The 26,494-nt window shown below is 48.8% G+C and overlaps 1 protein-coding gene across 1 annotated transcript in view; it reads left to right on the top strand.

Annotated features, from left to right (window-relative positions):
• LOC142466610 (uncharacterized) overlaps positions 1 to 26,494 on the top strand; it is a 164,000-nt gene that overhangs the window by 85,494 nt on the left and 52,012 nt on the right. Inside the window, exon 3 of the mRNA XM_075571865.1 lies at positions 2,948 to 3,057. Coding sequence (XP_075427980.1) covers positions 2,948 to 3,057 — 110 coding nt within the window. The remainder of the gene's footprint in view (positions 1 to 2,947; positions 3,058 to 26,494) is intronic.

Here is a 26,494-nt window from a genome sequence, read left to right as displayed (position 1 = left end):
GGATTTGATTTTATTATTTGGTTTTCTTAAAGGGACGATGGGCCTGTTGTATGATATATATAGACGTTGCAGTCTCTTTTGTCCCAATTTAAGGCTGGAAACAGTGTAATTTGTATGCAGGGGTTTATTTACAGGGATTAAATCCTACAAAGGGCATATATATATATATGTATATATATATATATGCTCATTTGCATGTCATTTCCCAGAATCCCTTGCTGCAGTGGAAGTGCTGTGTGCTGGGTGATAAAGGTGAAAGGCGGGGCTGCAGACCTGCCTAAGACATGCAGATGAGCATACAGTTGTATTTACATTTGCATATATATATATATAACAAAAAAACAATATGAAGTAGCGCCGCTAAATATCCCAGTAGATTTATAGATATTAATAGGAGAGACAGTAGCTAATTGGATAGGCTTGAAGGGGCAGCTAGAGTAGGCTAATACACTATGATAAAACTATAAAAAATACAATAACAACACAATCTCCTGACAATAAACCCTAAAGAAAAAATAAAAATAAAAATCTAAAAAGTATATTTATTAAGTAAAAAATAGAAAAAATTGTCAAAAAATATAAAAATGTAATAAAAAACCTTCAATACATAACGTCCTGTTCCAGTGGCAATGTCCTTGGTTTCTTGCAGCCCGTTTCGAAGGGATCACCAGTCCCTAGTGATATCTAGAAAAAAGGAAAGAGAAAGAAACAGGCGCACACCTAGTGCATTACCACAATAAAAATTTATTAAAGGAACATAAAATCTAACAAATGCCCACTCACAAAAGTACAGCAAGTATAGGCGTGTATGAGATAGGCTCTCATGTGCCAAGCAGCTCAATCACCAGCGTCCGTCCGCAATCAATGGCGTCGTCACGTGGATCACCTCCGTGCATCCGGAACCGGGAGAGGGGTCCTTCGCCTTCAGTGCTCCATCGTATTGGTCCCTCCAGGAAACAGACACCTCCAGTGTAGCTGATGTAATAGGTTGTAAGCCGGGAGAGCAGCACACGGGAGCCAGAGTTCTACAATCAACCTGCAACAGTGCTCGTGGGCAAATGGCGGCCAGAATCTAGCCACGCCCTACGCGTTTCGTCATCGAGACCCCTGAAGAAGTCGTCATTCGATGACGAAACGCGTAAAAGCTGTGCTTAAAACAGCATGCATTGGCTTGAGGATCTGCTTGTGTAATACGAGCTTGAGACAAAAGGTGGCACTGAGTGCTCATTTGCATGTCATTTCCCAGAATCCCTTGCTGCAGTGGAAGCGCTGTATGCTGGGTGACAATGGGGAAAGACAGGGTTGCAGACCTGTCTAAGACATGCAAATGAACATACAGTAATATTTACAGTTGCTATATATATATATAAATATATACATATATATATTGTATAGCCCTCTTTCCCGCTGACTAAAGAGACTACCGGTACTGCCGTTACCTGTTGGCTCACAGAAGGCCTAAGCCTCCGCCTCCGGGATGGTGCTGTATATTGATAGCCTGCAGCGCCTCCACCTGTTAAGGATCCCAGCGTAGTGGGAGGAGCCCCTCACAGGAACCAATAGTAAACACACACGGTATATAATAACAACCATTACTGAACACACACATATAGTATAACAACCGTACCACCCTGTACAATGCACACCAAGCCTGGTACCACCAGGAGGGTCCCAAAGTACATCGGGTGCTACCCCGTGAGCTGTTGGTGCACTTTGTTGAGGTACCTGCCGAGTACTCCAGTACTCGGTGCGGCCGACTTAGCGATAAGGATCCGCTTATCCAGCAACGTCGTCGTCTGCGACAGCATCCACCTCCCCGTGGGGTGAACACCCGTCGGATGGTATCACCATACAGAGTCTCTGAACGTAGGAGACAGCATGCACCTCCCCGTGGGGTGAACACCCGTCGGATGGTATCACCATACAGAGTCTCTGAACGTAGGAGACAGCATCCACCTCCCCGTGGGGTGAACACCCGTCGGATGGTATCACCATACAGAGTCTCTGAACGTAGGAGACAGCATGCACCTCCCCGTGGGGTGAACACCCGTCTGATGGTATCAATATACAGAGTCTCTGAACGTAGGAGACAGCATCCACCTCCCCGTGGGGTGAACACCCGTCGGATGGTATCAATATACAGAGTCTCTGAACGTAGGAGGTCTGGCCCCAGACCACAGGGCCGCAAATCCCTGTGCGGCGTCTGTGCTGATGCTAGTCTCACTGCTGGCAGCTATTGGGGAAAGATCCTTGACTATGGGCTTCCCTATAGCAACCACAAGCTGAGGGTGAGTGGGGCCTTTCTGGGACCTGAAAGGTGATCTAGCCTAATCTGGGTGCCACTGACACCCAGACCCTCCCTTCCCGTCCTCTGTCCTGGCTCCAGCTCCTTCCTCGCGCCCTCAGTGTGCCGGGAAATCTAGCAGCCCTATTATCTGAACCTCGCCATGTGACTTCAGCCTCCTGGGGCATTCTGGGGAATGTAGTTCCCCTGAGGAGCATTATCCAACATGGCCACCGCTGCTGTTGTATGCGCATGCGTGATGCTCTGTAATAGCTGCCGATGCCTTGTGGGGCAGTGCGCATGCGCGAACAGTCACAAAATTGTGGTGCCCTGTGCTAGGTGCTGCCACGGAGTCCCGGCGACTGGGTCACCAGCCCTCCTGCCTCCCAACTTCCTCAGCCTGCAGATGGGGTCCCTACTCCAGCGGCGTCCGTACGCGCCCCAGCAGCAAGCGGGATCTCCCCCCCCCCCCCGCAGAGCGGCCTGGTCTGTATAAGCCTCTGTTCGACATGGCCTAGTGCCGGGCACTCACATTACCTCTCATTTTCATCATGCAATTTATCTTTGCAATGAGTGCAATCTAAGAATAATCCTCCCTCTTGTGTTTTCATTTCTAATGTACCTACAGAATAAATGATAGTCTCTCTCCCTCCCTTCCTCCAGATGGTCTGGGCTGGGACACAGAGAGTTGGATGTGGTCAGAACTTCTGTGAGAAGATTGAAGGATTTGATGAACCCAACGTATACCTGCTGGTCTGTAACTACGAACCCCCGTGAGTCCCAGAGTGCCTGTTCTCCTCCCTCTCTTCTCACACTCTCGTTTCTGCTGGTCTGTAACTACGAACCCCCGTGAGTCCCAGAGTGTCTGTTCTCCTCCCTCTCTTCTTCACACACTCTCGTTTCTGCTGGTCTGTAACTACGAACCCCCGTGAGTCCCAGAGTGTCTGTTCTCCTCCCTCTCTTCTCACACTCTCGTTTCTGCTGGTCTGTAACTACGAACCCCCGTGAGTCCCTGAGTGCCTGTTCTCCTCCCTCTCTTCTTCTCACACTCTCGTTTCTGCTGGTCTGTAACTACGAACCCCCGTGAGTCCCAGAGTGTCTGTTCTCCTCCCTCTCTTCTCACACTCTCGTTTCTGCTGGTCTGTAACTACGAACCCCCGTGAGTCCCAGAGTGTCTGTTCTCCTCCCTCTCTTCTCACGCTCTCTCGTTTCTGCTGGTCTGTAACTACAAACCCCCGTGAGTCCCAGAGTGTCTGTTCTCCTCCCTCTCTTCTCACACTCTCGTTTATGCTGGTCTGTAACTACGAACCCCCGTGAGTCCCAGAGTGTCTGTTCTCCTCCCTCTCTTCTTCTCACACTCTCGTTTCTGCTGGTCTGTAACTACGAACCCCCGTGAGTCCCAGAGTGCCTGTTCTCCTCCCTCTCTTCTCACGCTCTCTCGTTTCTGCTGGTCTGTAACTACGAACCCCCATGAGTCCCAGAGTGCCTGTTCTCCTCCCTCTCTTCTCACACTCTCGTTTCTGCTGGTCTGTAACTACGAACCCCCGTGAGTCCCAGAGTGTCTGTTCTCCTCCCTCTCTTCTTCACACACTCTCGTTTCTGCTGGTCTGTAACTACGAACCCCCGTGAGTCCCAGAGTGTCTGTTCTCCTCCCTCTCTTCTCACACTCTCGTTTCTGCTGGTCTGTAACTACGAACCCCCGTGAGTCCCTGAGTGCCTGTTCTCCTCCCTCTCTTCTTCTCACACTCTCGTTTCTGCTGGTCTGTAACTACGAACCCCCGTGAGTCCCAGAGTGTCTGTTCTCCTCCCTCTCTTCTCACACTCTCGTTTCTGCTGGTCTGTAACTACGAACCCCCGTGAGTCCCAGAGTGTCTGTTCTCCTCCCTCTCTTCTCACGCTCTCTCGTTTCTGCTGGTCTGTAACTACAAACCCCCGTGAGTCCCAGAGTGTCTGTTCTCCTCCCTCTCTTCTCACACTCTCGTTTATGCTGGTCTGTAACTACGAACCCCCGTGAGTCCCAGAGTGTCTGTTCTCCTCCCTCTCTTCTTCTCACACTCTCGTTTCTGCTGGTCTGTAACTACGAACCCCCGTGAGTCCCAGAGTGCCTGTTCTCCTCCCTCTCTTCTCACGCTCTCTCGTTTCTGCTGGTCTGTAACTACGAACCCCCATGAGTCCCAGAGTGCCTGTTCTCCTCCCTCTCTTCTCACACTCTCGTTTCTGCTGGTCTGTAACTACAAACCCCCGTGAGTCCCAGAGTGTCTGTTCTCCTCCCTCTCTTCTCACACTCTCGTTTCTGCTGGTCTGTAACTACGAACCCCCGTGAGTCCCAGAGTGTCTGTTCCCCTCCCTCTCTTCTTCTCACACTCTCGTTTCTGCTGGTCTGTAACTACAAACCCCCGTGAGTCCCAGAGTGCCTGTTCTCCTCCCTCTCTTCTCACACTCTCTCGTTTCTGCTGGTCTGTAACTACGAACCCCCGTGAGTCCCAGAGTGCCTGTTCTCCTCCCTCTCTTCTCACGCTCTCTCGTTTCTGCTGGTCTGTAACTACGAACCCCCATGAGTCCCAGAGTGCCTGTTCTCCTCCCTCTCTTCTCACACTCTCGTTTCTGCTGGTCTGTAAGTACAAACTCCCGTGAGTCCCAGAGTGTCTGTTCTCCTCCCTCTCTTCTCACGCTCTCTCGTTTCTGCTGGTCTGTAACTACGAACTCCCGTGAGTCCCAGAGTGTCTGTTCTCCTCCCTCTCTTCTTCTCACACTCTCTCGTTTATGCTGGTCTGTAACTACGAACCCCCGTGAGTCCCAGAGTGTGTGTTCTCCTCCCTCTCTTCTCACACTCTCGTTTCTGCTGGTCTGTAACTACGAACCCCGTGAGTCCCTGAGTGCCTGTTCTCCTCCCTCTCTTCTTCTCACACTCTCTCGTTTCTGCTGGTGTGTAACTACGAACCCCAGTGAGTCCCAGAGTGTCTGTTCTCCTCCCTCTCTTCTTCTCACACTCTCTCGTTTCTGCTGGTCTGTAACTACGAACCCTCGTGAGTCCCAGAGTACCTGTTCTCCTCCCTCTCTTCTTCTCACACTCTCACGTTTCTGCTGGTCTGTAACTACGAACCCCCATGAGTCCCAGAGTGCCTGTTCTCCTCCCTCTCTTCTTCTCACACTCTCTCGTTTCTGCTGGTCTGTAACTACGAACCCCCGTGAGTCCCAGAGTGCCTGTTCTCCTCCCTCTCTTCTCACGCTCTCTCGTTTCTGCTGGTCTGTAACTACAAACCCCAATGAGTCCCAGAGTGTCTGTTCTCCTCCCTCTCTTCTTCTCACACTCTCGTTTCTGCTGGTCTGTAACTACGAACCCCCGTGAGTCCCAGAGTGCCTGTTCTCCTCCCTCTCTTCTTCTCACACTCTCTCGTTTCTGCTGGTCTGTAACTACGAACCCCCGTGAGTCCCAGAGTGCCTGTTCTCCTCCCTCTCTTCTTTTCACACTCTCACGTTTCTGCTGGTCTGTAACTACGAACCCCCGTGAGTCCCAGAGTGCCTGTTCTCCTCCCTCTCTTCTTCTCACACTCTCACGTTTCTGCTGGTCTGTAACTACGAACCCCCATGAGTCCCAGAGTGTCTGTTCTCCTCCCTCTCTTCTTCTCACACTCTCACGTTTCTGCTGGTCTGTAACTACGAACCCCCATGAGTCCCAGAGTGCCTATTCTCTTCCCTCTCTTCTTCTCACACTCTCACGTTTCTGCTGTTCTGTAACTACGAACCCCCATGAGTCCCAGAGTGCCTATTCTCCTACCTCTCTTCTTCTCACACTCTCACGTCTCTGCTGGTTTGTAACTACGAACCCCCGTGAGTCCCAGAGTGCCTGTTCTTCTCCCTCTCTTCTCACACTCTCGTTTCTGCTGGTCTGTAACTACGAACCCCCGTGAGTCCCAGAGTGCCTGTTCTCCTCCCTCTCTTCTTCTCACACTCTCTCGTTTCTGCTGGTCTGTAACTACGAACCCCTGTGAGTCCCAGAGTGCCTGTTCTCCTCCCTCTCTTCTCACGCTCTCTCGTTTCTGCTGGTCTGTAACTACAAACCCCAATGAGTCCCAGAGTGTCTGTTCTCCTCCCTCTCTTCTTCTCACACTCTCGTTTCTGCTGGTCTGTAACTACGAACCCCCGTGAGTCCCAGAGTGCCTGTTCTCCTCCCTCTCTTCTTCTCACACTCTCTCGTTTCTGCTGGTCTGTAACTACGAACCCCCGTGAGTCCCAGAGTGCCTGTTCTCCTCCCTCTCTTCTTTTCACACTCTCACGTTTCTGCTGGTCTGTAACTACGAACCCCCATGAGTCCCAGAGTGTCTGTTCTCCTCCCTCTCTTCTTCTCACACTCTCACGTTTCTGCTGGTCTGTAACTACGAACCCCCATGAGTCCCAGAGTGTCTGTTCTCCTCCCTCTCTTCTTCTCACACTCTCACGTTTCTGCTGGTCTGTAACTACGAACCCCCATGAGTCCCAGAGTGCCTATTCTCTTCCCTCTCTTCTTCTCACACTCTCACGTTTCTGCTGGTCTGTAACTACGAACCCCCATGAGTCCCAGAGTGTCTGTTCTCCTCCCTCTCTTCTTCTCACACTCTCACGTTTCTGCTGTTCTGTAACTACGAACCCCCATGAGTCCCAGAGTGCCTATTCTCCTACCTCTCTTCTTCTCACACTCTCACGTCTCTGCTGGTTTGTAACTACGAACCCCCGTGAGTCCCAGAGTGCCTGTTCTTCTCCCTCTCTTCTCACACTCTCGTTTCTGCTGGTCTGTAACTACGAACCCCCGTGAGTCCCAGAGTGCCTGTTCTCCTCCCTCTCTTCTTCTCACACTCTCTCGTTTCTGCTGGTCTGTAACTACGAACCCCTGTGAGTCCCAGAGTGCCTGTTCTCCTCCCTCTCTTCTCACGCTCTCTCGTTTCTGCTGGTCTGTAACTACGAACCCCCATGAGTCCCAGAGTGCCTATTCTTCTCCCTCTCTTCTCACACTCTCGTTTCTGCTGGTCTGTAACTACAAACCCCCGTGAGTCCCAGAGTGCCTGTTCTCCTCCCTTTCTTCTTCTCACACTCTCGTTTCTGCTGGTCTGTAACTACGAACCCCCGTGAGTCCCAGAGTGCCTGTTTTCCTCCCTCTCTTCTCACACTCTCTCGTTTCTGCTGGTCTGTAACTACGAACCCCCGTGAGTCTCAGAGTGCCTGTTCTCCTCCCTCTCTTCTTCTCACACTCTATCGTTTCTGCTGGTCTGTAACTACGAACCCCCGTGAGTCCCAGAGTGTCTGTTCTCCTCCCTCTCTTCTCACACTCTCTCGTTTCTGCTGGTCTGTAACTACGAACCCCCGTGAGTCTCAGAGTGCCTGTTCTCCTCCCTCTCTTCTTCTCACACTCTCTCGTTTCTGCTGGTCTATAACTATGAACCCCCGTGAGTCCCAGAGTGCCTGTTCTCCTCCCTCTCTTCTTCTCACACTCTCTCGTTTCTGCTGGTCTATAACTACGAACCCACGTGAGTCCCAGAGTGCCTATTCTCCTCCCTCTCTTCTTCTCACACTCTCACGTCTCTGCTGGTCTGTAACTACGAACCCCCGTGAGTCCCACAGTGTCTGTTCTCCTCACTCTCTTCTTCTCACACTCTCACGTTTCTGCTGGTCTGTAACTACGAACCCCCGTGAGTACCACAGTGTCTGTTCTCCTCACTCTCTTCTTCTCACACTCTCTCGTTTATGCCCTTTCCAGCTGCAAACCGCACTTAACGACACGATACTGACCTTCCAAGATACTTAGTTAACGCCTAGTTAATTCAATATGGGACTTTAAGTAATTTATGTGCCATAATTCCACAGATTATATGTCACGAGAGCTTGCGACAGGCTGTAATTGTACACCAAAAAACTATATATATAAATATATATATATACCTGGGTTTGAACTGGGACGAGACTTAAGATATGATAAATATAATTTATTCCTTGATAAAGGTGAACACAACAGATTATACAATAACAGGCAAAATATAGACACTTACGTAAAAGATGAAAATAATGAAAACAGTCCCATCTGAACTGGCAGTTTCATCCAGCAATCAGGAAATCATTCAGCAAACGAAGACAAAGGATATATGGGTGGACAGCAGTTTATAAACCGTTTGTCCCTCTATCTGTAACCTTAGGTGCCGAGACGGCTACCAAATGTCCCTTGGAAGCTTTTGAAGCTAGGTGGACAGTGTGAAGAGTTCCACTTCCTCTGGTTAATTCCTTTTGTCCGTTGGGCCAAGCATAAGCAATTAGCCAAATAGTCTTTGATGATCAGGTTTGTAAATTCTAGCCTTTCCTGCTCATCACCCCAGGGGTTCCTCAGACTTAACCAAAAGTTCATATTTACTGCAAATCATTGCATAACTTCCGTTCCGTAATACACACAGTCAGGTGAGATATATTACTGCATTCTGGGACACCTGACGCTCGTAGAGAGACCCATCATTACATTGTAATATGAACATTAATAGAGATATTAATATCTGGCATTTAGCAGCAGGTACCTGTACAGCAAGCATGTCAAACTCAAATGCTAACAAGGGCCAAATAAACAAGGTTTAAGTCTAGGTGGGCCGCAAAAAAAAACAACTTACATTTTCATAGAAACGTAGGTTTATTTCGAAAAGTACTGTGTGTGTGTGTGTGTGTGTGTGTGTGTGTGTGTGTGTGTGTGTGTGTGTGTGTGTGTGTGTGTGTGTGTGTGTGTGTGTGTGTGTGTGTGTGTGTGTGTGTGTGTGTGTGTGTGTGTGTGTGTGTGTGTGTGTGTGTTGACCTCACTAACCGAACCAAAAAAAAAGCCAGACGTGAATGACTTCTGAACACATTAACCAGTGTCAGGATGCCCCTCTTAACAATTTCCAAAGCAGCAATCCCACCTTGGATCTTACCTGATCCGCAGTCCCTCAAGGTACTATACTGGAGGGGAGGTGTTCTCTACCTGTCTTCCGATGTCTCCCGTGTGAAACTTGAGTCAGATCTGGAAGAAAGCAGAATAGGTTATTTCGGTGTAGGTATAGTGCAGTTAAGATAAAACAGAGAGAGTGGGTGAGGGTGACAAACAGAGGGTGGGAAAGGGAGAGAGAGGGTGGGAGAGAGAGAGAGAGAGAGAGAGAGAGGGTGGGAGAGAGAGAGAGGCTGGGAGAGAGAGAGGGTGGGGGTGAGAGAGAGAGAAGGTGGGGGAGAGGGAGAGAGAGAGGGTGGGAGATAGAGAGAGAGGATGGGGGAGAGAGAGAGGGTGGGGGAGAGAGAGAGAAGGTGGGGGAGTGGGAGAAAGAGGGTGGGGGAGAGAGAGAGAGGGTGGGAGAGAGAGAGAGAGGGTGGGAGAGAGAGAGAGATAGAGAGAGAGAGAGAGAGAGAGAGAGAGAGAGAGAGAGAGAGGAGAGAGAGAGAGAGAGAGAGAGAGAGAGAGAGAGAGAGAGAGAGAGAGAGAGAGAGAGAGGGTGGGAGAGAGAGAGAGGGTGGGAGAGAGAGAGAGGGTGGGAGAGAGAGAGAGGGTGGGAGAGAGAGAGAGGGTGGGAGAGAGAGAGAGGGTGGGAGAGAGAGAGAGGGTGGGAGAGAGAGGGGAGGGTGGGAGAAAGAGAGAGGGTGGGAGAGAGAGAGGGTGGTTGACTGACTCACCGGGCCTGTTGGCGGCCCTGCCCTCATTCAGTCTCTACTTCCCCCCCATTTTCTCTCACCCTCTCCCATTGTCTCCCCCTATTCTCTCTCCCTTCCCTCCCCCCCCCCCCCCCATTCGCTCAATCCCCTCGTTTCTCTGTCTCCCCACCCATCTCCCTTCTCCCCCCCCCATTCGCTCAATCCCCTCTTCTCTCTCTCCCCCCCCCTCTCTTCTCTCCCCCCCCACACACACACTCTCCCGAATACATATTAAAATAATACCCCCACACTCCCGAATACATATAAAAAATACCCCCACTCCCAAATACATATAAAAAATACCCCCACACTCCCGAATACATATAAAAATAACCCCAAGCCCCCGAATACATTTTAAAATACCCCCACTCCCCCGAATACATTTAAAAAATAGCCCACCTCCCCAATACATTTAAAAATAGCCCCACCTCCCCAATACATTTAAAAAATAGCTCCACCTCCCCAATACATTTAAAAATACCCCCACCTCCCCCCCTCATCATGATCTCCTCTCCCCAGACTGGCCCACATGCCCCATCATCGTATTCCCCACCCCCTGCCTCTCATCTTTATCTGCCCAGGCTGGCCCCCATGCCCCATCATCATATTCCCCCCCCCCATGCCCCATCATCATACCCCCCCCATGCCCCATCATCCTCTCCCACCCCCCCATGCCCAATCATCCTCTCCCACCCCCCCATGCCCCATCATCCTCTCCCCCCCACCCCCCTATGCCCCATCATCCTCTTCCCCCCACCCCCCCATGCCCCATCATCCTCTCCCCCCCCCATGCCCCATCATCCTCTCCCCCCCCCCATGCCCCATCATCCTCTCACCCCCCCCATGCCCCATCATCCTCTCCCCCCCATGCCCCATCATATTCTCTCCCCCCCCATGCCCCATCATCCTCTCCCCCCCCATTCCCCATCATCCTCTCGGCCTCTCTCCCCCCCTTGTCCTTACCTTATTCCAGGTAGGAGGCAGTCTCACAGACGTCTTTTGCAGCTATATCAGCTGTTGGCTCCGCCCCTGCTGTCCTCCCACACACGGCTGACTGCGCCCGGCCACCGTCCGACTCCAGTCCCAGCAGGCCAGCTTTTCACACACACACACACAGTGACACTCAGACACTCACACACACACACACACACAGTGACACTCAGACACACACACACACACACACAGTGACACTCAGACACACACACACAGTCAGTCACACACACACACACACACACACACACACACACACACACACACACACACACACACACACACACACACACACACACACACACACACACACACACACACACACACACACACACACACACACAGAGAAGGCAGTCTCTCCGCCGGGGTTTTGACTCCGCCCCCGTGTCCTCCCACACAGGCACGAGTTTGACTGCACCCGGCCACCGTACGCCTCCAGCCCCTGCAGGACAGATTTTACTTCCGCCCGTGCTACTCGCTTCCCCCACACCCGCGCTCGCTTCTCCCGCGGCCAAAACTTTTAACCGCAGCCCACACGCTCGCCGACACACACCACCGCCGCGCTGGTTGTGAGCGGGCCACAAAAATATCCGTTGCGGGCCGCATGTTTGACATGCCTGCTGTAATAATGAAATAAAAAATAATGAAAACAGTCCCATCTGAACTGGCAGTTTCATCCAGCAATAAGCCCAAGACATTGCATGGCATTTCTTCTCAGCAATCAAGATGGTATAGAACAACAGGCCTGATGACATGCAGGCCTGCAGACTTTGCATGAACAGCATGAACAACACTTGATAGAGGGTGGACAGCTAGTTTATATACCGTTTGTCCCTCTATCTGTAACCTTAGGTGCCGAGACGGCTAGCAAATGTCCCTTGGAAGCTTTTGAAGCTCATTTTGGTACTTCCAGCTTGGGGTAGCCCCCCCATCAATAAACCCTTTGAAGCAGGGAGGACATTTGTCATGTTCACTCCTGCAGGAAACCTGGGTGTGTAAATGTGAGTTACCACGTTTACAAAGGCATCCTCTTCCCTGCTCATTATCATAGCAGGGGGGCTGCAGTTTCTGAGAACTTCAACCAAAATTTCATATTTACTGCAAATCATTGCATAACTTCCGTTCCGTAATACACACAGTCCGGTGAGATATATTAATACGGCCGGTGGCACCTGACGGTCGTAGAGAGACCCATCATTACATTGTAATATGAACATTAATAGAGATATTAATATCTGGCATTTAGCAGCAGTTACCTGTACAGGGTTTACACTTCCCAAGATCGGCTGCCCCCCCGCCAATACACTTATGTAATTCTTAGCCGGTTCAGCCAAGGACATCTCATAGTATTCTTATATTTAATAAAGTTACTCACTTTTGATATCCTGTTGGGGGTAGCCCCCCCCCCCCCTGGCCCCATCAATAAAACCTTTTGAAGTGGGCTTTTGGCTTTTCGCATAACCAATTAGGTCAGTTACCTATTGATCAGGGCGATGTATCACACCTCTCTGTTGATATACACTTCCAGTGAATACTCACGTGAATACTCATATGAGGCACCATTTGGTTCCTTACGCATTATAAAGACAGGCATTCTGGCTGTACATTAGCACACCATTAGTATTCTGCCTGTGTATTTCAAAAACGGCAAAAAGTCACTTTATCCAAAATATATGTCCCTCTTATGACAAAGTTATATTTTTAATATGTGTGTACTTGGGGGGTGACCCGGAGGCTGTACCCCAAGGCTCAGGGTCCTGGCTTACTCAGTTACCAAATTACCAGTTTTCAGGTAACTGTTTATTCAGCACTGCCTTTTGTCACCAACCTGGGTTTAAATCCCAGGACAAAATCAACTGCAGGGCAGTTTTAAAACACAGAGAACCAATATTTAGGCAAAAGCTTGCATTCCCCCATCTGCATCTATCATGTGGGGTTCTAAAACCTTCTCTTTTCACATTCAACTTCAATTAACCCTTTGAAGTCCAGATTTCCTTAAAGGACATAATACAGTGGGATTTTCTTAAACTGTAGCTCATTAACCCCTTAAGTCCCAGTGGGTGGGGTTATGCAGACCCTGATCCAGCAACAACATCATTTACACAGGGGAATAAGCATTTTCATGTTATTTAGCAAGGGTTAAGTCACAGTTCTGGTCCTCAGCCCAGTTAACCCCTTGTCTCCCTGGCGAGGTTAGAGGGGGGGCCCTTGGGGGGTAACCCCGTTAATCCCGGGCCAAACCCTCCCTACCGCCACATTATAATCCTCAGAGCAAGGTGTGACTAAAACATTCTGATCACATTCTCCCGACCTCCAGCTTCAGAAAACAACCTCTTGTCCGAGCTCTTCTCGGGCTATGAACTACGTTTCCACCTTTATACACACACGTCTCTCTCATATCCCCCGCTCCCCCTCCCCTCTAAACTGCACATATTAACCCTTTATATATGTGACAGTGTCTTTCATATCCCCCGCTCCCCCTCCCCTCTAAGCTGCACATATTAACCCTTTATATATGTGACAGTATCTCATATCCCCTCTCTCCTTCTCCTCTCTAAGCTGCACATATTAACCCTTTATATGTGTGACAGTCTCTCATATCCCCCTCTCCCTTCTCCTCTCTAAGCTGCACATATTAACCCTTTATATATATGACAGTGTCTCTCATATCCCCCTCTCCCTTCTCCCCTCTAAACTGCACATATTAACCCTTTATATATGTGACAGTGTCTCTCATATCCCCCTCTCCCTTCTCTCCTCTAAGCTGCACATATTAACCCTTTATATATGTGACAGTGTCTCTCATATCCCCTCTCCCTTCTCTCCTCTAAGCTGCACATATTAACCCTTTATATATGTGACAGTGTCTCTCATATCCCCCTCTCCCTTCTCCCCTCTAAACTGCACATATTAACCCTTTATATATGTGACAGTGTCTCTCATATCCCCCTCTCCCTTCTCTCATCTAAGCTGCACATATTAACCCTTTATATATGTGACAGTGTCTCTCATATCCCCCTCTCCCTTCTCCCCTCTAAGCTGCACACATTAACCCTTTATATATGTGAGTGTCTCTCATATCCCCCTCTCCCTTCTCTCCTCTAAGCTGCACATATTAACCCTTTATATATGTGACAGTGTCTCTCATATCCCCCTCTCCCTTCTCTCCTCTAAGCTGCACATATTAACCCTTTATATATGTGACAGTGTCTCTCATATCCCCCTCTCCCTTCTCCCCTCTAAGCTGCACATATTAACCCTTTATATATGTGACAGTATCTCATATCCCCTCTCCCTTCTCTCCTCTAAGTTGCACATATTAACCCTTTATATATGTGACAGTCTCTCTCATATCCCCTCTCCCTTCTCTCCTCTAAGCTGCACATATTAACCCTTTATATATGTGACAGTGTCTCTCATATCCCCCTCTCCCTTCTCCCCTCTAAGCTGCACATATTAACCCTTTATATATGTTACAGTGTCTCTCATATCCCCCGCTCCCCCCTCCCCTCTAAGCTGCACATATTAACCCTTTATATATGTGACAGTATCTCTCATATCCCCCTCTCCCTTCTCCCCTCTAAGCTGCACATATTAACCCTTTATATATGTGACAGTATCTCTCATATCCCCCTCTCCCTTCTAAGCTGCACATATTAACCCTTTATATATGTGACAGTGTCTCTCATATCCCCCTCTCCCTTCTCCCCTCTAAGCTGCACATATTAACCCTTTATACATGTGGCAGTGTCTCTCATATCCCCCTCTCCCTTCTCCCCTCTAAGCTGCACATATTAACCCTTTATATATGTGACAGTATCTCTCATATCCCCCTCTCCCTTCTCCCCTCTAAGCTGCACATATTAACCCTTTATATGTGACAGTATCTCTCATATCCCCCTCTCCCTTCTCCCCTCTAAGCTGCACTTATTAACCCTTTATACATGTGACAGTATCTCTCATATCCCCCTCTCCCTTCTCCCCTCTAAGCTGCCCATATTAACCCTTTATATATGTGACAGTATCTCTCATATCCCCCTCTCCCTTCTCCCCTCTAAGCTGCACATATTAACTCTTTATATATGTGACAGTATCTCTCATATCCCCCGCTCCCCCCTCCCCTCTAAACTGCACATATTAACCCTTTATACATGTGACAGTATCTCTCATATCCCCCGCTCCCCCCTCCCCTCTAAGCTGCACATATTAACCCTTTAAATATGTGACAGTGTCTCTCATATCCCCCTCTCCCTTCTCTCCTCTAAGCTGCACATATTAACCCTTTATATGTGTGACAGTGTCTCTCATATCCCCTCTCCCTTCTCCCCTCTAAGCTGCACATATTAACCCTTTATATATGTGACAGTGTCTCTCATATCCCCCTCTCCCTTCTCTCCTCTAAGCTGCACATATTAACCCTTTATATGTGTGACAGTCTCTCATATCCCCCTCTCCCTTCTCCCCTCTAAGCTGCACATATTAACCCTTTATATATGTGACAGTGTCTCTCATATCCCCCTCTCCCTTCTCCCCTCTAAGCTGCACATATTAACCCTTTATATATGTGACAGTGTCTCTCATATCCCCTCTCCCTTCTCTCCTCTAAGCTGCACATATTAACCCTTTATATATGTGACAGTGTCTCTCATATCCCCTCTCCCTTCTCTCCTCTAAGCGGCACATATTAACCCTTTATATATGTGACAGTGTCTCTCATATCCCCCTCTCCCTTCTCCCCTCTAAGTTGCACATATTAACCCTTTATATATGTGACAGTGTTTCTCTTATCCCCCTCTCCCTTCTCCCCTCTAAAATGCACATATTAACCCTTTATATATGTGTCAGTGTTTCTCATATCCCCCTCTCCCTTCTCCCCTCTAAGCTGCACATATTAACCATTTATATGTGAGTTTCTCTCATATCCCCTTCTCCCTTCTCTCCTCTAAGCTGCGCTTATTAACCCTTTATACATGTGACAGTATCTCTCATATCCCCCTCTCCCTTCTCCCCTCTAAGCTGCACATATTAACCCTTTATATATGTGAGTCTCTCTCATATCCCCCTCTCCTCTAAGCTGCACATATTAACCCTTTATATATGTGACAGTGTCTCCCATATCCCCCTCTCCCTTCTCTCCTCTAAGCTGCACATATTAACCCTTTATATGTGAGTTTCTCTCATATCCCCCTCTCCCTTCTCTCCTCTAAGCTGCACATATTAACCCTTTATATGTGAGTTTCTCTTATATTCCCTCTGCCTTCTCTCCTCTAAGCTGCACATATTAACCCTTTATATCTGACAGTATCTCTCATATCCCCTCTCCCTTCTCTCCTCTAAGCTGCACATATTAACCCTTTATATATGTGACAGTGTCTCTCATATCCCCTCTCCCTTCTCCCCTCTAAGCTGCACATATTAACCCTTTATATATGTGACAGTGTCTCTCATATCCCCCTCTCCCTTCTCCCCTCTAAGCTGCACATATTAACCCTTTATATATGTGACAGTATCTCTCATATCCCCCTCTCCCTTCTCTCCTCTAAGCTGCACATATTAACCCTTTATATATGTGACAGTGTCTCTCATATCCCCCTCTCCCTTCTCCCCTCTAAGCTGCACATATTAACCCTTTATATATGTGACAGTGTTTCTCTTATCCCCCTCTCCCTTCTCCCCTCTAAGCTGCACATATTAACCCTTTATATATGTGACAGTATCTCTCATATCCCCCTCTCCCTTCTCCCCTCTAAGCTGCACATATTAACCCTTTATATATGACAGTGTCTCTCATATTCCCTCTGCCTTCCCTCCTCTAAGCTGCACATATTAACCCTTTATATATGTGAGTCTCTCTCATATCCCCCTCTCCCTTCTCCCCTCTAAGCTGCACATATTAACCCTTTATATGTGAGTTTCTCTTATATTCCCTCTGCCTTCTCTCCTCTAAGCTGCACATATTAACCCTTTATATATGACAGTATCTCTCATATCCCCTCTCCCTTCTCTCCTCTAAGCTGCACATATTAACCCTTTATATATGTGACAGTGTCTCTCATATCCCCTCTCCCTTCTCCCCTCTAAGCTGCACATATTAACCCTTTATATATGTGACAGTGTCTCTCATATCCCCCTCTCCCTTCTCCCCTCTAAGCTGCACATATTAACCCTTTATATATGTGACAGTGTCTCTCATATCCCCCCATCCCTTCTCCCCTCTAAGCTGCACATATTAACCCTTTATATATGTGACAGTATCTCTCATATCCCCCTCTCCCTTCTATCGTCTAAGCTGCACATATTAACCCTTTATATATGTGACAGTGTCTCTCATATCCCCCTCTCCCTTCTCCCCTCTAAGCTGCACATATTAACCCTTTATATATGTGACAGTATCTCTCATATCCCCCTCTCCCTTCTCCCCTCTAAGCTGCACATATTAACCCTTTATATATGTGACAGTGTTTCTCTTATCCCCCTCTCCCTTCTCCCCTCTAAGCTGCACATATTAACCCTTTATATATGTGACAGTATCTCTCATATCCCCCTCTCCCTTCTCCACTCTAAGCTGCACATATTAACCCTTTATATATGACAGTGTCTCTCATATTCCCTCTGCCTTCCCTCCTCTAAGCTGCACATATTAACCCTTTATATATGTGAGTCTCTCTCATATCCCCCTCTCCCTTCTCCCCTCTAAGCTGCACATATTAACCCTTTATATGTGAGTTTCTCTTATATTCCCTCTGCCTTCTCTCCTCTAAGCTGCACATATTAACCCTTTATATATGACAGTATCTCTCATATCCCCTCTCCCTTCTCTCCTCTAAGCTGCACATATTAACCCTTTATATATGTGACAGTGTCTCTCATATCCCCTCTCCCTTCTCCCCTCTAAGCTGCACATATTAACCCTTTATATATGTGACAGTGTCTCTCATATCCCCCTCTCCCTTCTCCCCTCTAAGCTGCACATATTAACCCTTTATATATGTGACAGTGTCTCTCATATCCCCCCATCCCTTCTCCCCTCTAAGCTGCACATATTAACCCTTTATATATGTGACAGTATCTCTCATATCCCCCTCTCCCTTCTATCGTCTAAGCTGCACATATTAACCCTTTATATATGTGACAGTGTCTCTCATATCCCCCTCTCCCTTCTCTCCTCAAGCTGCACATATTAACCCTTTATAGATGTGACAGTATCTCTCATATCCCCCTCTCCCTTCTATCCTCTAAGCTGCACATATTAACCCTTTATATATGTGACAGTCTCTCTCGTATCCCCCTCTCCCTTCTCTCCTCTAAGCTGCACATATTAACCCTTTATATATGTGACAGTGTCTCTCATATCCCCTCTCCCTTCTCCCCTCTAAGCTGCACATATTAACCCTTTATATATGTGACAGTGTTTTTCTTATCCCCCTCTCCCTTCTCCCCTCTAAAATGCACATATTAACCCTTTATATGTGTGACAGTGTCTCTCATATCCTCTCTCCCTTCTCTCCTCTAAGCTGCACATATTAACCCTTTATAGATGTGACAGTATCTCTCATATCCCCCTCTCCCTTCTATCCTCTAAGCTGCACATATTAACCCTTTATATATGTGACAGTCTCTCTCGTATCCCCCTCTCCCTTCTCCCCTCTAAGCTGCACATATTAACCCTTTATATATGTGACAGTGTCTCTCATATCCCCTCTCCCTTCTCCCCTCTAAGCTGCACATATTAACCCTTTATATATGTGACAGTGTTTTTCTTATCCCCCTCTCCCTTCTCCCCTCTAAAATGCACATATTAACCCTTTATATGTGTGACAGTGTCTCTCATATCCTCTCTCCCTTCTCTCCTCTAAGCTGCACATATTAACCCTTTATATATCTGACAGTGTCAATCATATCCCCCTCTCCCTTCTCTTCTCTAAGCTGCACATATTAACCCTTTATATATGTGAGTTTCTCTCATATCCCCCTCTCCTTTCTCCCCTCTAAGCTGCACATATTAACCCTTTATATATGTGACAGTCTCTCTCATATCCCCTCTCCGTTCTCTCCTCTAAGCTGCACATATTAACCCTTTATATATGTGACAGTCTCTCTCATATCCCCCTCTCCGTTTTCTCCTCTAAGCTGCACATATTAACCCTTTATATATGTGACAGTATCTCTCATACCCCCTCTCCCTTCTCTCCTCTAAGCTGCACATATTAACCCTTTATATATGTGACAGTGTCTCTCATATCCCCCTCTCCCTTCTCTCCTCTAAGCTGCACATATTAACCCTTTATATATGTGACAGTGTCTCTCATATCCCCCTCTCCCTTCTCCCCTCTAAGCTGCACATATTAACCCTTTATATATGTAACAGTATCTCTCATATCACACTCTCCCTTCTCCCCTCTAAGCTGCACATATTAACCCTTTATATATGTGACAGTATCTCATATCCCCCTCTCCCTTCTCTCCTCTAAGCTGCACGTATTAACCCTTTATATATGTGACAGTATATCTCATATCCCCCTCTTCCTTCTCTCCTCTAAGCTGCACGTATTAACCCTTTATATATGTGACAGTGTCTCTCATATCCCCCTCTCCCTTCTCCCCTCTAAGCTGCACATATTAACCCTTTATATATGTGACAGTGTCTCTCATATCCCCTCTCCCTTCTCCCCTCTAAGCTGCACATATTAACCCTTTATATATGTGACAGTGTCTCATATCCCCCTCTCCCTTCTCCCCTCTAAGCTGCACATATTAACCCTTTATATGTGACAGTGTCTCTCATATCCCCCTCTCCCTTCTCTCCTCTAAGCTGCACATATTAACCCTTTATATATGTGACAGTGTCTCTCATATCCCCCTCTCCCTTCTCTCCTCTAAGCTGCACATATTAACCCTTTATATATGTGACAGTCTCTCTCGTATCCCCTCTCCCTTCTCTCCTCTAAGCTGCACATATTAACCCTTTATATATGTGACAGTGTCTCATATCCCCCTCTCCCTTCTCCCCTCTAAGCTGCACATATTAACCCTTTATATATGTGACAGTGTCTCTCATATCCCCCTCTCCCTTCTCTCCTCTAAGCTGCACGTATTAACCCTTTATATATGTGACAGTGTCTCTCATATCCCCCTCTCCCTTCTCTCCTCTAAGCTGCACATATTAACCCTTTATATATGTGACAGTGTCTCTCATATCCCCCTCTCCCTTCTCCCCTCTAAGCTGCACATATTAACCCTTTATATATGTGACAGTGTCTCTCATATCCCCCTCTCCCTTCTCCCCTCTAAGCTGCACATATTAACCCTTTATATATGTGACAGTGACTCTCATATCCCCCTCTCCCTTCTCTCCTCTAAGCTGCACATATTAACCATTTATATATGTGACAGTGTTTCTCTTATCCCCCTCTCCCTTCTCCCCTCTAAAATGCACATATTAACCCTTTATATGTGTGACAGTGTCTCTCATATCCTCTCTCCCTTCTCTCCTCTAAGCTGCACATATTAACCCTTTATATATGTGACAGTGTCTCTCATATCCCCCTCTCCCTTCTCTCCTCTAAGCTGCACATATTAACCCTTTATATATGTGACAGTATCTCTCATATCCCCCTCTCCCTTCTCCCCTCTAAGCTGCACATATTAACCCTTTATATATGTGAGTTTCTCTCATATCCCCCTCTCCCTTCTCCCCTCTAAGCTGCACATATTAACCCTTTATATATGTGACAGTGTCTCTCATATCCCCTCTCCCTTCTCTCCTGTAAGCTGCACATATTAACCCTTTATATATGTGACAGTGTCTCTCATATCCCCCTCTCCCTTCTCCCCTCTTAGCTGCACATATTAACCCTTTATATATGTGACAGTGTCTCTCATATCCCCCTCTCCCTTCTCTCCTCTAAGCTGCACATATTAACCCTTTATATATGTGACAGTGTCTCTCATATCCCCCTCTCCCTTCTCCCCTCTAAGCTGCACATATTAACCCTTTATATATGTGACAGTGTCTCTCATATCCCCCTCTCCCTTGTCTCCTCTAAGCTGCACATATTAACCCTTTATATATGTGACAGTATCTCTCATATCCCCCTCTCCCTTCTCTCCTCTAAGCTGCACATATTAACCCTTTATATATGTGACAGTGTCTCGCATATCCCCCTCTCCCTTCTCCCCTCTAAGCTGCACATATTAACCCTTTATATATGTGACAGTGTCTCTCATATCCCCCTCTCCCTTCTCTCCTCTAAGCTGCACATATTAACCCTTTATATATGTGACAGTGTCTCTCATATCCCCCTCTCCCTTCTCTCCTCTAAGCTGCACATATGAACTGTCACGGGAGACGGGGCATTTACACCTTTTTACCAGGATCATACATTGAGCAAAACAGGTAAAGTGAAATAAATGTGTGTTGTAGTTGCATTGGAGAACAAAACGACAAATTGAATTGTAGAGGGTGTCACGTTTGCTAAGGTGGGTTTGAGGGGCCGTAGTCGCAGTAGGGAACGTTCCCGCTCTCCTGGACCAAACAGAGATCCGGGATCACCTAAAACGACTCCCTGGCCCAGAGAAAGTGTGGATAAGGGGGCGAGAGTTTGATACCACCTTCCAGTGGAGTACCATATTACTGACGGCGGGTCGAGCAAATATGACGGGAAGATGCCCCTCAGACTTTACAAGCCCCAGAGTCCCCGTCTGAGGGCTACCTACTCATATATTCTGATTTACCAGATATCTGGGAAATATTCAACGGTCCCCTCTCAAGCCGAAACGCCCCCCTTCTCCCATCTATCCGGGAGATGACCGACTACTGCCCCGGTCTCAAGAACTCCCAACAGGGTAGACGCACTCCTACCCAGAGTAACCTTCACCCTGAGTGCCCTGCGAGGGGCCACCAGCTGTGCGGGGAGTCCCCCACCTACAGCTACCCCAGGCCCTAGTCACTTATCAAGTGGGGGTGTCCCTACCACAACTAGTGGAGGCCCTAACTATGTCTTCACAGTCGCAGAATTACAGAAAACTCAATGCCTTCTCCGGGATAGTGCCCACGCCCCTAGGAGAAGGGTTCGAGACCTGAAAGGAACACGCTCTCCAAGTGTTAGATGATTTGTCGTGCTTGGAAGCCGTCAAGAGACAGAGGCTGGTCGAATGCCTCCGGCTCCTGGCCGCCCAACTGGTACGGATGCACCAGGACACCGAGGGAGACGTTACCGCTCATGTGTTAGTGGAACTCTTAACCGACGAAGACGAGCTTCTGGCTCAGTTCAAGGCTCTCTCTGGAAACCTCCCCGCTGATGGTGTTAGCGGTCTCAGCTCCGTTGCGTCCTCGTGGATGTCGTGTCACTTCCGGAATCCCTTCTGTGGTTAGCAGGTAGTTGAGAGCGCGTCTACCCGGTGCTCTGTATTGGCTGAGTACTCCCACTCTACGCGTTTTGCCTAACGAGGATCACGGCTTCATCAGGAGTGACTCTGTGTGACGGTGAGGGACTACCCAGGCCAATAATAAAGGTATTATGCTCGGCTGGGTGCCCCTGAGCCATATTGGGGAGTTTGAAGTGTCAGGTCTGCGACCCAGTTATGGCATGAGCACTGTATTTCAATAAATATGTATGTGTGTGTTTTACTGTTCCAGGAGTGCCAGCCAGCGGAGATTCACAGATTCCAGGAGTGCCAGCCAGCGGAGATTCACAGATCCCAGGAGAGCCAACCAGCGGAGATTCACAGATTCCAGGAGTGCCAACCAGCGGAGATTCACAGATTCCAGGAGTGCCAACCAGCGGAGATTCACAGATTCCAGGAGTGCCAACCAGCGGAGATTCACAGATTCCAGGAGTGCCAACCAGCGGAGATCCGCAGATTCCAGGAGTGCCAACCAGCGGAGATTCACAGATTCCAGGAGTGCCAACCAGCGGAGATTCACAGATTCCAGGAGTGCCAACCAGCGGAGATTCAGATTCCAGGAGTGCCAACCAGCGGAGATTCACAGGTTCCAGGAGTGCCAACCAGCGGAGATTCGCAGATTCCAGGAGTGCTAACCAGCGGAGATTCACAGATTCCAGGAGTGCCAACCAGCGGAGATTCAGATTCCAGGAGTGCCAACCAGCGGAGATTCACAGATTCCAGGAGTGCCAACCAGTGGAGATTCACAGATTCCAGGAGTGCCAACCAGCGGAGATTCACAGATTCCAGGAGTGCTAACCAGCGGAGATTCACAGATTCCAGGAGTGCCAACCAGCGGAGATTCACAGATTCCAGGAGTGCCAACCAGTGGAGATTCACAGATTCCAGGATTGCCAACCAGCGGAGATTCACAGATTCCAGGAGTGCTAACCTGCGGAGATTCACAGATTCCAGGAGTGCCAACCAGCGGAGATTCACAGATTCCAGGAGTGCTAACCAGCGGAGATTCACAGATTCCAGGAGTGCTAACCAGCGGAGATTCACAGATTCCAGGAGTGCTAACCAGCGGAGATTCACAGATTCCAGGAGTGCCAACCAGCGGAGATTCACAGATTCCAGGAGTGCTAACCAGCGGAGATTCACAGATTCCAGGAGTACTAACCAGCGGAGATTCACAGATTCCAGGAGTGCCAACCAGCGGAGATTCACAGATTCCAGGAGTGCCAACCAGCGGAGATTCCCAGATTCCAGGAGTGCTAACCAGCGGAGATTCACAGATTCCAGGAGTGCCAACCAGCAGAGATTCACAGATTCCAAGAGTGCTAACCAGCGGAGATTCACAGATTCCAGGAGTGCTAACCAGCGGAGATTCACAGATTCCAGGAGTGCCAACCAGCGGAGATTCACAGATTCCAAGAGTGCTAACCAGCGGAGATTCACAGATTCCAGGAGTGCTAACCAGCGGAGATTCACAGATTCCAGGAGTGCCAACCAGCGGAGATTCACAGATTCTAGGAGTGCCAACCAGCAGAGATTCACAGATTCTAGGAGTGCCAACCAGCGGAGATTCACAGATTCCAGGAGTGCCAACCAGCGGAGATTCACAGATTCCAGGAGTGCTAACCAGCGGAGATTCACAGATTCTAGGAGTGCTAACCAGCGGAGATTCACAGATTCTAGGAGTGCTAACCAGCGGAGATTCACAGATTCCAGGAGTGCTAACCAACGGAGATTCACAGATTCCAGGAGTGCCAACCAGCGGAGATTCACAGATTCCAGGAGTGCCAACCAGCGGAGATACACAGATTCAAGGAGTGCTAACCAGCGCAGATTCACAGATTCCAGGAGTGCCAACCAGAGGAGATTCACAGATTCCAGGAGTGCCAACCAGTGGAGATTTACAGATTCCAGGAGTGCCAACCAGCGGAGATTCACAGATTCCAGGAGTGCCAACCAGTGGAGATTCACAGATTCCAGGAGTGCTAACCAGCGGAGATTCACAGATTCCAGGAGTGCCAACCAGCGGAGATTCACAGATTCCAGGAGTGCCAACCAGCGGAGATTCACAGATTCCAGGAGTGCCAACCAGTGGAGATTCACAGATTCCAGGAGTGCTAACCAGCGGAGATTCACAGATTCCAGGAGTGCCAACCAGCGGAGATTCGCAGATTCCAGGAGTGCTAACCAGCGGAGATTCCCAGATTCCAGGAGTGCTAATCAGCGGAGATTCAGATTCCAGGAGTGCCAACCAGCGGAGATTCAGATTCCAGGAGTGCCAACCAGCGGAGATTCACAGATTCCCGGAGTGCCAACCAGCGGAGATTCACAGATTCCAGGAGTGCCAACAAGCGGAGATTCACAGATTCCAGGAGTGCCAACCAGCGGAGATTCACAGATTCCAGGAGTGCTAACCAGCGGAGATTCACAGATTCCAGGAGTGCCAACCAGCGGAGATTCACAGATTGCAGGAGTGCTAACCAGCGGAGATTCACAGATTCCAGGAGTGCCAACCAGCGGAGATTCACAGATTCCAGGAGTGCCAACCAGCGGAGATTCACAGATTCCAGGAGTGCCAACCAGCGGAGATTCACAGATTCCAGGAGTGCTAACCAGCGGAGATTCACAGATTCCAGGAGTGCTAACCAGCGGAGATTCACAGATTCCAGGAGTGACAACCAGCGGAGATTCACAGATTCCAGGAGTGCCAACCAGCGGAGATTCACAGATTCCAGGAGTGCCAACAAGCGGAGATTCACAGATTCCAGGAGTGCTAACCAGCGGAGATTCACAGATTCCAGGAGTGCTAACCAGCGAAGATTCACAGATTCCAGGAGTGCCAACCAGCGGAGATTCACAGATTCCAGGAGTGCCAACCAGTGGAGATTCACAGATTCCAGGAGTGCTAACCAGCGGAGATTCACAGATTCCGGGAGTGCTAACCAGCGGAGATTCACAGATTCCAGGAGTGCCAACCAGCGGAGATTCACAGATTCCAGGAGTGCTAACCAGCGGAGATTCACAGATTCCAGGAGTGCCAACCAGCGGAGATTCACAGATTCCAGGAGTGCCAACCAGCGGAGATTCACAGATTTCAGGAGTGCTAACCAGCGGAGATTCGCAGATTCCAGGAGTGCTAACCAGCGGAGATTCACAGATTCCAGGAGTGCCAACCAGCGGAGATTCACAGATTCCAGGAGTGCCAACCAGCGGAGATTCACAGATTCCAGGAGTGCCAACCAGCGGAGATTCACAGATTCCAGGAGTGCTAACCAGCGGAGATTCACAGATTCCAGGAGTGCCAACCAGCGGAGATTCACAGATTCCAGGAGTGCTAACCAGCGGAGATTCACAGATTCCAGGAGTGCCAACCAGCGGAGATTCACAGATTCCAGGAGTGCTAACCAGCGGAGATTCACAGACTCCAGGAGTGCCAACCAGCGGAGATTCACAGATTCCAGGAGTGCCAACCAGCGGAGATTCACAGATTCCAGGAGTGCCAACCAGCGGAGATTCACAGATTCCAGGAGTGCCAACCAGCGGAGATCCGCAGATTCCAGGAGTGCTAACCAGCGGAGATTCACAGATTCCAGGAGTGCCAGCCAGCGGAGATTCACAGATTCCAGGAGTGCCAACCAGCGGAGATTCACAGATTCCAGGAGTGCTAACCAGCGGAGATTCACAGATTCCAGGAGTGCTAACCAGTGGAGATTCACAGATTCCACGAGTGCCAACCAGCGGAGATTCACAGATTCCACGAGTGCCAACCAGCGGAGATTCACAGATTCTAGGAGTGCTAACCAGCGGAGATTCACAGATTCCAGGAGTGCTAACCAGCGGAGATTCACAGATTCCAGGAGTGCTAACCAGCGGAGTTTCACAGATTCCAGGAGTGCTAACCAGCGGAGTTTCACAGATTCCAGGAGTGCTAACCAGCGGAGATTCACAGATTCCAGGAGTGCTAACCAGCGGAGATTCACAGATTCCAGGAGTGCTAACCAGCGGAGATTCACAGATTCCAGGAGTGCTAACCAGCGGAGTTTCACAGATTCCAGGAGTGCTAACCAGCGGAGATTCACAGATTCCAGGAGTGCTAACCAGCGGAGATTCACAGATTCCAGGAGTGCTAACCAGCGGAGATTCACAGATTCC

The sequence above is a fragment of the Ascaphus truei genome, chromosome 1 (genome assembly GCF_040206685.1).
Source record: "Ascaphus truei isolate aAscTru1 chromosome 1, aAscTru1.hap1, whole genome shotgun sequence".
In the NCBI taxonomy this organism is placed as follows: Eukaryota; Metazoa; Chordata; class Amphibia; order Anura; family Ascaphidae; genus Ascaphus; species Ascaphus truei.
The sequence above is the reverse complement of the archived record's forward strand: the minus strand, read 5'-3'. Positions and strand labels throughout refer to the sequence as shown.